This window comes from Vicugna pacos, chromosome 23, assembly GCF_048564905.1.
Source record: "Vicugna pacos chromosome 23, VicPac4, whole genome shotgun sequence".
Classification (NCBI taxonomy): Eukaryota; Metazoa; Chordata; class Mammalia; order Artiodactyla; family Camelidae; genus Vicugna; species Vicugna pacos.
In genome coordinates, this window is record NC_133009.1 from 34395014 (window position 1) to 34410131 (window position 15118).

Genomic DNA, 15118 nt, shown 5'->3' on the forward strand with positions numbered 1-15118 from the left:
TTTGATACACGTTTTCACATTCACAGCAGACACGTATGCAGCTGCTTGGCGGTGCTGCTGGAGGGGGAGCCGTTTACATCACAGTCTTGGTGAAGGCATTTCCTGGATTGTGCCCCGAACAGCTATTCTGGGCAGATGTCAAGACTTCTGTGTTGGGACTGCTATGACAGAACACCATACACGGGGTGGCCTATAAAAAGTAAAAGTTTCTTTCGCACAGCACGGCAGGCAGGGGAGCACAAAATCACGGGGCTAGCAGATCTGGTGACGGCGAGAGCCCACCTATGGCCTCACAGACAGCCACCTTCTGCGTGTGTCCTCACACGACGGAGCAGTGAGGGAGGGCTCTGCAGTGTCTTTCACGGAGCACTCATCCCCTGCATGAGGTCTCCACCCTCGTGACCTAATGACCTCCCCAAAGCCCCGCCTCCTAATGTCATCCCATTAGGGGTTAGGTTTCAACATACGGATTTTGGGGGGGAAACAGACATTCATTCCATGGCAACTCTGAACCTGTTGTGTGAAATGATAACACTGTGTACATTCTTAATAGACACATTTATACATTAAAATAGTTATCCATAGAAGTCACATATCATCACGCCTCCAGAGTAGATCAGGCAACGTTTAAAGAAATAGAAAGTAATTAGCATTATCCTGAAATTCTTTCTGGACCAACATGGAGAAAGGTAAATATTTTCCTAAAAACTGGATAAGAAATTTTTCTAGAGAATCAAATCCTGTGTGGAAAGACAGCACCAAACTCCCACCTAGCCATTCTAGTACTCAGATTGTGAATACAAGAGAGTTCGACTTGTTTGGGCAGAATTTAAAAAAAGAATAAGGCAATGTGCTTTAGTTTGTTCCTACAGATCTGTGTCTCCCATCAAATTATAAATTCTATTTTTTATTCAAGTTTATAACTTCTATCCTTTAGCAAGGCAAATGGCTCAGAGCAGGTGCTCAGTAAATATTTAGTGGCTTGAACTTTCTAATACACGTAAAATTTTGCCTTCTTGCTGTCATACAGTGAATTCATTCAAAATAACTGACATTCTCGCCTGTTGCGCCCAGGATCAATGCCCAAACATGGAAGTACAGTTCACCCTCCGTGTCTGCAGGCTCCACATCTGCTAATTCTACCACCCACAGACCGGAAATATTTGGGGGAAAAAATTCCAGAAAGTTCCAAAAAGCAAAACTTGAATTTGCCTCACAGTAGCAATTATTCACACAGCATTTACCCAGTGTTAGGTATGATAAGAAATCTAGAGATGATTTAAAGTATATGGGAGGATGTGAGTATGTTATATGCAGCCACTATACCACTTCATTTAAGGAACTTGAGCATCTTTGGATTTTGGTATCTACTGCGGAGGTGAGAAGGGAGATGTCCTGAAACTAAACCCCAAGGACACTAGGGGAAGACTCTATTACTGGGAAAACAGGATTCAAGCTAAAGCACGCCGTTCAGGAAATGTTTTATAAATTTGAAGAAAGTGTGGCATGTTGCATGTGAACAGAGTGTTGATTGTCCACCAAACCCACTGCCCAATGTTGTCTTAGGCACATGGCTGGACTACATTTCCCAGCCTCCCCTGAAGGTAGGTGTGGTCATATGATTGCGCTCTAGCCAAGGGCATCTAAGCGGAATTTGTGTGCCACTCCCAGACCTGGCCCATGAGAATGTCCATCTGTTTAACACTGGCACGTGTATATGATTACTTGCTGCAATTGGTTGGACATTACGAGAAACTTGCTCAGGTAAGAATTAGTTTCAAGTATAGACAAAAGTAATTAGGGAGCTCAGAGATTAACAGCTTCCAACATTTAAAAAGTGTGTGTTCTTGGATGCCAACAGAATAGGAGCTAAAACTGAAAAAGTCATTAAACAACAAAGTCCAAGCCACCCATACTGTCTCAATGATCTCAAAGCAGTTTCCAAGAAGACAGGATGAGGAGACACCTTGATTTCAGACCTTCTAGCCTCACTAACAATACACTGCCCGGGAGTCAGGACAGCGCTGGAGTAACAGTAACCAAAACAAAATGCAGTGAAAAGAAAAACTCACCAAAAACTGCAGGGCATCCTCACCTCTGTGTTACACCGTTATAAACAATGAAGATGGCAGAGACTTCACATATTTTAGCACATGTAAGATTGAATCTTATTCTTCCCTCTTACATCAAATTCTTCCAGTATATTAGCATCAAGTACATCTTGAATGCAAAACCCACTTATCCTTTCCCTCAGCCTGGACGCTAAGGATGGAAACCACAGTTGCTGTCCATCAAACAGGACTGCAACTCTGCTGTCTCCATTAGCATTATTCCAACCTCTTCCCAACCTTAAGAAGTCCCCACTTAGAAAGAGCCTCATTAAATAAATTTTCCAATTCTTAATAAACTTCAACCTTCCTTCTCTTACTCCCAGGCATCGTCAAAGCTCTCCTGCGGTGACAGTCTCCCTTAATTACGTAAGAAAACACTTGGCTTTTTCTCAGACTGTGTCTTGGATATCTCTTTTGGGAACTAATTTTCAACAAAGCCTACAAGTCTTCAAAGACCTTAAGGATTTTTGAAAACTGCAAAGTTCTACTCAAATATAGATTTCTTGGCACAGCACTCGTGATATTGTCAATAATGACCTTGTAAGTGAGCATACACACGCCCACTGCAGTTAGGTCTCTCATACACCGTGCTTTCAGTTTATGCTTAATGATGATACATCTCCATCACGTTCACTTGTGATGTAAGTGGTTCAAATCCATCCCTACACACTTAAAAAGTTATCAATTAAGATTTTAGCCCCCCAGTAGAAATTCAAAACAGCATTTTGAGTTTTACTATTTCACGGCATTTCTTTCCATATGTGGAAATTTCCAAAGTTATTCTCTTAAACCGGAAGGTTAAATGCAAGTTAATAATGAGGCTTCTTACCTTTTCCAGCTTTGAAAGAGCAAGGGAGTAACAGTCTTTAGCTCTGAACTGCATGAACCTCATGTTGGCTGGATGAGTCAGCTCTGTGATAATACTGAGACTGGAAAACAACCTACATTTCAAAGAAACATTTGCGTTACGCTAATAATCCAATGTGGGGTTTTTTATAACAACATCTTTATAAATGAGTGAGTGTTTCGAAGCCCGAGGCATAAAACTGCACGCAATTATCAGACTAGGCCACGCACATAAACTGTTCAGTACAATGCAAGAAAAATGAAACTCTAGTTCCCAAAGAATATTTTAACTGATGTTTTAGCATCATCAGAAAAATAAAATCAGTAATTTGGCTTTTATTAGGTATTTTCTTCCTACAGATTCATAAAGCTGATGTAAGAAGTTACCTTGTGGATGATACTGAAATAGAAATTTACAATATGAATATGCTGGTTGACAAAAATGTCACACGATGACCTTATTGTCCGTAATGTGAGTTCTTTGATCTTCTATGGCCCCTGCTCTCATAGGATCTGATTTTAAATGTCAAATCTTGCTACAGTAAACTTCTGAGAAGAGCAAATACTTTAAGTAAAATAACAATTCGTTGTAATGCACTGAGACCAAGGCTCAGTTGACAGTGTTGTTCTAAGAGGATCCTGAGAATTTCCACTTGTCCCAGAGTTTTGCATTAGCATTCTTCCCGTTTACCTCCATCGTCTTATACGTACACACACACACGCATGCGCACACACACACAGATGCACACACGATTTTCCCCTCAGAAAAGAAAGGGGGGGGCTGGATAAAAACCACAGCAAACACCTTCTCAGTGTTGCTGTGTTGCTGATTTGATCTTTAGTATCGCTGGCAGCTCTCCCGGTTCAAATATTTTGAGATTCTCTGTGGCAGCCAGTTCACATGATAATCAGCTTTGTTCTCCTATAGTATGTCTTTCATTTTTTTTTAAGTTTTTTAACTTTTTTTTTTTAGTTAAAAAAAATTTTTTAACTGTAGTAGAGTCAGTTGCAATGCGTCAGTTTCTGGCGTACAGCACAATGTCCCAGTCATGCATGTACATACACATATTCATTTTCATATTCTTCTTCATTAAAGGTTAACACAAGATATTGCATATATTTCCCTGTGCTATATGGAAGAAACTTGTTTTTTTTTAATCTATTTTTATATATAGTGGCTAACACTAGCAAATCTCAAACTCCCAAATTTATCCCTTCCCACCCTTTTCCCTGGTAACAATATGATTGTTTACTATGTCTGCAAGTCTGTTTCTGTCAGTCAGAATGGCCATCATTAAAAAGTCCACAAACGATGAATGCTGGAAAGGCTGTGGAGAAAAGGGACCCCTCCTACACTGCTGGTGGGAATGCAGTTTGCTGCAGCCATTATGGAAAACAGCCAGTATGGAGATTCCTCAAAAAACTAAAAATAGACTTAGCCTATGATCCACCAATCCCACTCCTGGGCACATAACTGGAGGGAACTCTAATTTAAAAAGACACCTGCACCCGAATGTTCACAGCAGCACTATTTACAATAGCCAAGACATGGGAGCAACCTAAATGTCCATCGACAGATGACTGGATAAAGAAGTTGTGGTATATTTATACAATGGAATACTACTCAGCCATAAAAAGAATAAAACAATGCCATTTGCAGCAACATGGATGGACCTGGAGATGGGAGTTACCTGAGGTTTACCTAATCAAAGCCTTTGAAAACAGTGGTACCGTCAGGCACCTCATGAAATCCACTCCTTATAGGAAGAAATACAGCGAGTACTAACTATACGGCCTCATCTCCATTTTGAGGGCAAATATTGCAAATATAACTATTCCTTAGGTACAGCAGGTAAACTGTAATCAATTGGATTGAAATAGTATCAGCAAAACAGCAACCAGAACATGATTTCTTCTGTTGATTTTTAATGTTAAAAGTATAATTTTATTTGTGCCTTTCATCCCTGTTCATGATAGTTGTGTTACCTTGAGGCGGTTAAGGAAGCACTAACCTCAGACCCCGTCGAGGAGAGACGGAGTGGAGCCCTGGGAGAGGGCTTGCGGGGGTGGCACTCCCCTCTTCGCTTTTTTCTTTTTTTCTCGTGATGCTACTTCTGCTTGAAATGCACTTTCTTCCCTCCTTGCTTTCCTCCTCAGTCTCAATACTTCGACATCTCAACAATTATTTAAAGTTCTTATCAAATCTCACTGGACATGAAACTTGACAGTTGCTTAAAGTCGAATCCCCAATGGCTCCTGGATACTTGACTTTCATGGCTGATTACACTACGCCTTGCGGTGAACTCTGGTTGGCTTCTCCCAAGCCCGGGCGCTCTGCTTAAGCGCAGCACCAGGAAAGGCACAGCTGCCCCCCTGGTGCCCAGTCATCCACCTTAGATTCCTTTCGTCACAGTAAGCAAATCTCTCAACTCTTATTTGTGTATTTTTGGTTCAGTGGATTAAACCTTGATAAGGAGGGTGTGCAATTTAACTAGATTATTTTATGGAAAAACACCATCTAATCTGTGTTCCTCATGACCTTCCTTTAGAAGCTCTATTCTTCTTGCTCAAAAGTCCCCAATGGTAGCAAATTTGATAAAGTTCCTTTTTTCAGAAATTTTTGAAAAACCAGAGGAGTGGCCTGATTGAAAAAAAAAATCGATTGACTTTGGGCCGGCGCAATTCCATCTGGTAAGCCTGGGAAATGCCACCAACTGACAAATCTCATGCCATCTGGACGTTTCAAAAAGTATTCCTTTAAGAAATATTTTAAAATACCATCACTAAAGATATTTACCATGAGATGGTGTGTCACAGACAATATTCGATCATCTGTCACAACAGAAACGAAAATGAATAAATAATACTGGCAAAATGGATCAGCAAAAATAAAGCCGTACAGCCTTGTTTAGAGAATAAACCCCATATTCATACCCTGAGCTTCTGCAAAGGAAAATTAACTGACCTAAGGTTTTCCCTCTTTGTCTTTTCCCTTTGTCATCTTTTGGAAGGGTAAAAAAAAGGTACAAAAAGTGATAATATTTAAAATTTAAAGAGCATTATTCTTAGAGCTTTCCATGAATTAACTCATGCAGTCTTCAGACCGTCAGGGAGGAATGTCCTTGCTTTGCGTTTCCGTCTGCACCCCCTCTTCCCTGGGCGGACGTGGGGCTGCACGGCTCACCGCTGACTCTGCCTTTTCAGCGTCTTCTGGTTTGTGCTGGTCTGAGCCAGGCCACGAGGTGAGCTCAGCCCTGCAGGGCAAGTCGAGTGGCTGCCTAGAAGGCCCCGATCGCGGTTCCCGGGGAAGGTCTAGGAAGCCCAGCTCCGCCAGACACCAGCTACATCGTTCTGCCTAGTATCTGGGGCTCCATCTGCCTGACTTCTTTGCATCTCGATAGTTTCCAATTTGCAGAGGAAATCAAGAGAGTCATTTATTATTTCTTCAAATTCCCAAAACTACTCTGTGATTGACTGACAATTATTAGTTTGCAGATGAAGAAACCGAGGCACAGAGAGATCAAATAAAACATTCACAGTAATGCTCCAGTAGGCAGGAGAGCCTGGGTCACATCTACCAGCTGGGTTCTAGAACACCTCCCTCCAATAAACAGGTAGGCAGACCATGGGAAAGGAAACTCAAATGACCCGCCCCCACCAAATAGTAAATTAGTCAGAATATCTAGCAACACGTTTAAGTTTCAGATACTAAAAGTCAACTCTATTTTAATCATTTGTAATCTGGACTTCTCGCTCTACCCCTAAATAATAGTAGTTAGATCATAACTTTGTTATTGTTTCAATTTATTGAGGACAATATTTAGTATCTAATTTAGCATTTTAATATCAAGTGTTTGTTATTCAAAAGCTCTGCCCTCCAGGAGATAAAAAGAAGTATAATGTGAAATTCCTGCCTTTCAATTAGACTCTACGACCTCACAGAGGAAACTGCAAAAAATTGATAAATTATAAGCCTGTACCTGTTTGTCTAGGGGTGTAAATGGGGCTGACTGAATGGTTCACAAGTGAAATAGATTTAAGGCACGAGTGAATGGATAAGATAACTTATGAGGAACATCTAGGAAGGTGTTGAGATTAAAAAGGCCAGAGAAGGAATTTCTGAGAAAACATAGCTATAAAGAAATGAAAAAAAAATGTATTTCATATTTTGGAAATTTTTGTCTTCTCTGAGGAATATGGTTTTTATCTTTCATTTATATTATTTTCCCAACTTTAGACAAATTTGTGATTACTTGAATTCTTTGGTTTATAATCCTTTTCTAACATATTACAGCAGACAGAAACACATGCACGGGTCGCTAGATATAGTTGAGGTCTTAGTAAGGGTCAGCAATAATATGATCGAGTGACCCAGTCGCTGTATTTAAGTGACTTCTAGAATGGAAATTGGATGGCACAACAAAATTTATGAGCTGTGCCATTTCTGTTCTATATAATGGACCTACACCATTTATGTTGTTGTCAACTGAGAAATTGAATGCATTGTGTAAGTCTGCCCCCTAGTGAAAATCTAGAACCAAGTAACACCTAAATAATGCAGTATTTCATTGCAGTGCCCTTCATATCCACAAAGTATTACTTGTATTCAATTATAATACTTAATATTTATAAATTTTATTCTCTAATAGGCTTAGTTACATATGATTAAAATATTAATACTGCCAATCTATTTCTGGACCTCAGCGACCTAAATACATTTGAATATATAACATTTTAGAAATAAAATGGCATAATAAGTCTATTTTCCGTAGGTACTAGGATCATCATAAACCAATACAGAAACTAAAAATACTGTAGTTTGTTCTATTTAAAATTTTTCTCCAATTACTTTATGTTCTGACTCAGCGATGTAAGTGTAATTGTGTAAAATATGGGTTAGTTATCTGGCCAAATCAATGCACGTATGCAATAAGTAATTTTGACATTCCCAGGTACGTTAACCAATGCAAAGATGAAAATATACTATATACTCTATTTCACAGGCTGGGACAACTCTGAGTCTAGCTGCATTTACATATTACAGAAAAAATAAACAAACATAAGAATATACAAATCTGGGAAATGTTTGTAAACTTTTAATAACAATATTGCTGAGCTGGTGTGTTATGCTGTAAGTTCTGATCTGATGTGGTGGCTGGAATGATGTTTCTGAATAACAAGGGGAAAATATTACTACATAAGGCGCATAGATACACTCTGATGTGTTAAACCCCAGTTTTAGACTACAGTTGAATATCAGCAGTAAAACAAATAGGAACATATTTTAATTTTTACAAATGCTTTTAAAACACATTAGATGTGAATCTGAGGTCATAGTAATAACATGAGAATATAATAAATATCAGATAATTCCTGTATTCAACATTTTTATCTATGTAAACCAAACAAAACATTAAGATTATTTTTGCACGATGGAAAGGAATCAATCTTGCATTGATACGTACTGTCTCAGTAACACGATTTATGTCATTTCCCATGTATTTATGTGTGTCATTTCCTCAGTGAGACAATGATGGCTTGTGCCAAGCGAGAGACAGTATTCCTTTTTCGTTTTTACTTCTGTCTTTGACATGTATGCTGTCATAGTCCTGGCAATTCAAAAGTCTTCTCACCCATTCTGACATTTCCCCAAACCATTCTTCACATTGTCACTAAACTAATAAATAAAATAGTATTATTTTATTCCTGTTACTCTTGAAATACAAAAGAACAACTTATTAATGTGCTCTTCAAAACCATAAATGTTCTGGCTTATTATTTCTTTTTAAATTTAAATTTCATTATTTTTACTGAAGTATAGTCAGTTACAATGTGTCAATTTCTGGTGTACAGCATGTTTCAGTCATGCATATATATACACACACAGTCACATTTGTTTTTATATTCTTTTCCACTTTAGGTTACTACAAGATATTGAATATAGTTCCCTGTGCTGTACAGAATAAACCTGCTTCTTATCTATTTTATGTATTATTTCAGCCCATGGCACAGCGACCTTCCCCTGGCTCTGCTCCAAGCCCTTGAAGGTGTGTCCTTGAACCCAGAGCCCTGGCATTTGCTGCCCCCTTGTGGGTGCTCTACTCATCTCTTTGCCGCTTAATCTTTTTCTAGCGGGAGGCATTCCTTCACCTGCTGGATGAGATGACATATTCTATCATTTTCTTTCACTAGTTGTCAAACTTAGAATTCTCTCATCGAATCTTTAAATGACTTGCTTAACCCTTCCTTGTACAGGGAAATGGAGCAAAACTTGCTACCCCAAAATGTCTTTCGTGTTTGAAGTTCCAGGCGCATTTTGATGTACTTGTTTAATACAATACATTTAATCTGAGTATTCACACTTGTTCAGGAAAATGTGAAAATGTGCCACATTTTCCAAAGGGACCAAGTGCCTCATTAGGTAAAACTTCAGCAGGAGAAATTTAAATTTGAAAGTAAGCACCTGATTTCCTTCAGTTTGGAAATCAGACATTCACTTGCTGGGCCAATGTCTGTGCTGGGAAGTCCACTCGAGGGTCTTCTCTTCTGTGTGCACCCGAAGGTGTTCGGGCAGGTGGGACAGAGGGCTCAACGGGCTCTAACTGGACAGAGACCTCAACTGCTAACGTCTCTGCTGCTCTGAAATGCTCTCGGGGGAGGTGGGGGGCCAACTTAGGGATTCGAGGAGTTTCTCGTGAGTCAGGTAGTGGAGCTCCCCCCTTACTCCGGGGATCTGGAACCTCTGGGATAGAGGTTGGCCCAGGAGAAGTCTGCTGCTACACGGGGCTCCCAAGAGCCCACAGAGGAAAGCCCACCGTGAGAGAAGGAACACAGCTGGGTAAGGACCTGCTCCGGGACTCTGGCACCAAGCACGTCTGAGCCTGGAGGCCCCGCCCCCTCGGCGCAGCCAGCCCAGCACAAACCGCAGGGGTGCTCGCTCGGCGCCTGCGGGTCAGAGCTCTGGACGCCATGCTCTAGGTTTTGGATGTTAAAGATGACTCACTTCCCAGGTGGGTCCTCTGGAAGAAGCATGCAGGGGCCAAAGCAGCAAACTGGTGATTGCCTCACCGGGTGAAGATGCATGAAACGGTGCAGCCTGGTTTTCAGCCACAAAACTGTGTTACAGATGCAACTCCAGAAGGAAAGGGAGTTCCCCAGGCCCCAAGTCTCCCCTAAGTCCTCCACACCCCCCCCCCCCCATTTACACTGTCAGCGCATTAAGGAGATTCTCCCGTTTGCCTCTGGTCTTTCTGGACCAACTCCGAAGGTCCTCGGACCATCTGGGGAGAGGACAGCCCTGTGAAGCGCAGCTGTGTGTCCCAGTACGCTGGGCAGAGAGGGGCTCACGTGACCACGCTGAGCTTCTGAATAACAATTTTAACTATTCCGGGCCGGTCAGACCAGCCACATCAATGACTCGTGAACCAGAGCGCTCTTACTTGCATTTCAGAGTTGAGTTCCACCTCGTCCTCGTCTCCTGGGCTCTAACATGAGCACAGACTGAAGACTTTTCTAACATATTCCTCAATAGCTTTAAAAGCTGAAAATGTAAAAGTCAAAATGCCCCACATCCAAGCCGAAGGTCACAGTAGTAAGTTAAGGTGGCACGGCCCGACCAGCTTCCGTCAGAAACGCTCAGAGAAAGTGCAGCACCCCGTCCCCCGCAGAAGGTAAGAGAACGCAGAGATCCGGAGACCAACTGGGGCACACGACTGGATGGTCTCCCAGAAACAAATAAGCCGAATAAAACGCTGCCCGCAAAGCCTTGGCCTGATTTCCTACCTAGTAAAGTAGCCGTGACGTCTGCTGACAGGTTTTGGTGACACCGTATTTTCGACACGACGACTTGAGGACGCGTTCTCTTGGCCAGCAGCAGCCGCCAGGCGCTGCGCCGAGCGCTGGCAGGGGACACCTCACGCAGCCACTCAGCAGCCCTGCCTGGCAAGACGACGCGGCCGCGGGGGCTAAAGAGACGCTGACGTCAGACCCTGCAACTCCTCTGATTTGAACCCCAAACTCCATCAACCCCCAGGGAACGACCCTTGGGACGTCTCTTCACTATGTTAAGATGCTTCGGCATAAGCAGTGGGCCGGGTTCAAGAGCCGGTCAGAGGGCAACTCCAGGGGCAGCCGGCACTCCATCTCACCGCCCAGGGTGGCTCGGTTTGGTTTTCAATCAGAAAGCAAACATCGCAGAACCAAGCAGCTTCCATCCACAGCTCTGTCAACATCGCGGACCTCACTAGCTAACCAACTAGAAACTGGCTCCCATTTGAAGAAATGACTGGTGATGGTCACAGAGACGTAAGGACTGGCTGAGGTATTTTACAGATGCGACTGTGGAAATAAATTTCCGAGCCCAAGATGAAACGGCTCCTGCCCTGGGGCCGGGTTGACAAACCAAAACTTAGGTAGCTTTCCTGTCCCTGTAAATGCCCCACTTGACCAGAAACAGAGGATCTCTAGTCAGCAATCCAAATACCAAGCCAGCTCTGGGCTCTGCAGTCATTTCCTTGTTCCTTATTCATTTTCCATTTTTTTCTCTTCCTTGTTTCTGATTCTTTATGCTATAAAGGCTTCCTGCCTCCCGCCCCATTTCTATAGTTCTCTGGACCCTTGGGAATGCAGACTGCCCACTTCATGAAGTGTTACCGTTTGTTTGTATCGTCTAAATGGTCTTATTCATCTTTAACACTGCTGACTCTTGCAAACTCAATGGCTAAGAGTCTAGTTTCCTTCAACCCGGGGCCCTAGGCATCATCCTCCATCGTCTGCTATCCACCAGGGGGAGCGCATTTCTGGGCACCTGATGCTGCCTCATGAGAGCAAGTGGACCCCCCTGGTGGTGTGGCCAGCTGCTCTAGGGAGTCTCATGCCAGCTGGTGGGTAGAAAACCTGGAAGGACAGAAACCGGGAGCAGGAGGAAGAGAGGAAAGGGAAACGGGGCTGAGTTCAGTGCCAGCCCAGAGCAGGGAGCCCGCCATGGTCTGTTTAGGGCTTCAGCAAAGGACTGATGACCAGCACTGATCTGGGAATTTGACTTGGCTACGGAGGGACAAAGAGCCCCCCAGGTGTCTAAGGACCATGAAAAGGCAGCAGAACAGTGGACAGCAGATTCTAGTGGGGACAAAGGGCTGTTCAGAGTTGGGCGTCTTAGAAGAAATGAGGTAGAGAATAAGCAGGGCATTGAATGAAACTGAGCACATGGAGGGTAAGATGACTGCTGGTTTCAGTTCGGCCTTGACCATGAGACCAGGTGCCTAAGGTAAGACACTGAAAGGGACACCCGTGGAGGGCTGTTGAAATCACCCACAATTATAGCAGAAGCAGGGCTGGCAAGAGTCCTATGAATCAGGAAATGAAATCTCCAAGGAACGTGGATGGGCGACCTCATGGGTGATAATGGGCTGCACCTGTAGAATGAAACCACCAGGTCTGTCCAGGTTTGGTCATTTGTCTGCGTAAATGGTATTCCATAGGGAATCAACTGGCGTCTGACTTGTTTATTATGTTAAGACTAGCCGAGGTTAGTATGCCTCGTTGAGGAGCTTATGAGCTGCTCCGTACAAAAGTTTCATAGTTTTTTTTTCCCTGAAAAATATCATTATGTACTTAGAGAAATGATCATGTGTTTTCAGACACAGGAGAAAACAGAAGTGTTTCTCTACAAGGAGGGTATCTGAAAGTTCTTTTGAAATTTCTGCTTAAAATTTACTCAGTCTAAATGTGTTTAGGCATCACCAAAATTGCATAATTTCGAAAATATTCTGCTGAAGATAGAAGTAACCTTAATAGTTAAAAGATCCAAAGTTACTCATCCACTCATCCATTCATTCCTTCAACATGTGACGCCTCCTCCAGCAGGTGCTCAGGGAAGGCAACCTTCACATGGTCAGCAACCCCGTGTGTATCTGTCCTTGGTAATCCTGGTCAGCTAGTCCATTTTAAATGATTTAATTAGCGCCTTTGCTCCTCTCAGTAAGATGGGGACTTATTATTATCTTGGAATGAAAATCATTCATTCAGAGAATGTATCAAATCAATAAACTTCACCATAATAAACTCACAGTCAGTTGAAAATTAGAACGGCATGTTTAATCAAAAAGTCTCAGGATCCTCTCCTGTTAAAACTATAATTAGCTTTTGCGAAGCACAGAATCCAAAAGTATGATTTTATTTCATTCATTGGCTATAAATCTCATCCCTCTGAATTAATTTTCTACCCTGTGATTTTCTTTTTCATCCTCTAGATAAAAAAAAAAAACTTATATACATCATATTTTAAACACGTGCTATGCTACCCTTAAATGTGCTGTTTACGTAGCTCAATGACTAGTTATATTCTAAAAGAACGGCCCGTTATAGTAACTTGAGAGGGTGTATTACTCCTTCTGGAACAGGAGGGCCTCAGGCAAGTCCAGGGTAAACTTTGTGGGCACCATGACAGATTTTTTACATACCTGATTTCCCGTCTTCACACTGACATCATAAGAAGAGTTAATCATACTCCACATGTATTTTATAAATGAGGGAAACTGAATTTCAGTAAGGTTAAGAAACACATTCAAGGTCACAGAGTTAGTTAATCGCTGACACCTCTAAGACGGAGGTTGTGTCAGCCTGTCTGCTGCTCTGTCGTCCCAGAGTCTCGGCTTTCCTACCCCGCCCCACGGAAGTGATTATTACCCTGCTAATAATTATAGTAGCTAATATTTATTGAGAAATTTAAAACTACCAGTCAGGTACTAAGGCATCATATGTTTTGAAATCTCCAGCAGCCCTGTGATTAAGACATCAAGGTTCAGAGAAGGAAGTAATTTGCCTACGATCATATAATGAACAGTCACCTTAAGTGGGACACACGACTGGGCTCTCTCTCCTGAATTCTGACCTCAAACTCTAACCAGGGAACTTCCATCAATATGTGATTTGCTACAATCTGAAGGTATGAAGTGAGGGCAGATAATGATAGAGTCCAGAGTGTTTTAATTACTTTTGTTATTTGGTAGCTCAGATATTTCCTTTAGACTTCTCCAAAACTCAGAAAACAAAAATTATGATCTTTTAGATATTTAAATTTTAAGATGATTTTAGGCAGAATCATTCCAAGTGACACAGACGTCTTGATTTACCAGCGATTTTGACTTTGCTCACAGCGTGAGCTTTTTCTCTGCTCAGTACTGGTCTTTCTTACCCAGAGATGACCCCATGGGGAATGCTTATCTGGGTGAATTTAATTAACGAAAGACAAGAAAACGGTGATGGTAAGGTTATGACCTGGCCCAATTGACCCAATGGGTCAATTACCTGGGCACAGCCTCGCAGTCTTTCATACCTGGTTACGCAGTATGTCAATGCATACTTTTGGCCACAGCGAGACCCAAATTAGAACAAGCATGGTCTGTCCCGAATCATGACTGCCACTGCACACAACTTGTTTTAGAATGTGTTAAACTTTACAAAAAAAAAGATTTTTTATTCTATTTACTTTTAAAAGAGTTGCTGATTTAAAAGAATTGCTGACTTGGTGTTAAAAAATCTTCACACAGTGCCAATCACACATTAGGTCCTAAATAAGTACTTGGATAAATGAATACACGGAACTTCAGCGGAAGTGTCTCACGGTCACTCTTTACACACAGAGTCAGGGTCAGACACGTCGGCGCTCCTGAGCCGTAAGCCGACGGCGGGGCTGGGCTACTCAGACACGCACCTGAACAGGGTCTGCACATTCACGATCGTTTTGGCGTCTGCCATGTAGTCTTCCTCGGCACTCATGGTGCTCTCTTTGTCCACGACCACCATGTTGGCAGCAAAAGTCACTCCACACCTGAGTAAATCATCCAGGCTTTGATAAAAAATCAAGAGAAAAAGGAACTTTCAATAAATCACAGTGCTGGGATCGATGATGAAACTTGCTGACCCACCCGTCCACCCACACTTAAACACATATATAAGTTGTCCCTACATGTGGCTTTTCCAAAGTGTGCACTGGTGGGTGTCAATGGGAATCATAACACTATATTCTCTGCTGATTTGAAATAATTTTTATTGGGGGCCTCTTTATGTTTCATTAGATCTCAATCATTTCAAAGCATATGCATGGAGGATCTTTATTTAATAATACTTATTAATTTTATAAATGAAACATGGAAACACCC

At 42.1% G+C, this 15118-nt stretch overlaps 1 protein-coding gene across 1 annotated transcript in view; it reads right to left on the reverse strand.

Annotated features, from left to right (window-relative positions):
* Window positions 1–15118, reverse strand: part of KCNT2 (potassium sodium-activated channel subfamily T member 2) — a 173817-nt gene that overhangs the window by 48702 nt on the left and 109997 nt on the right. The window contains exons 16-17 of the mRNA XM_072948260.1: window positions 14671–14805; window positions 2941–3052 (exon numbers count right to left, since the gene is read on the reverse strand). Of these exons, the coding sequence (XP_072804361.1) occupies window positions 2941–3052; window positions 14671–14805 (247 nt within the window). The remainder of the gene's footprint in view (window positions 1–2940; window positions 3053–14670; window positions 14806–15118) is intronic.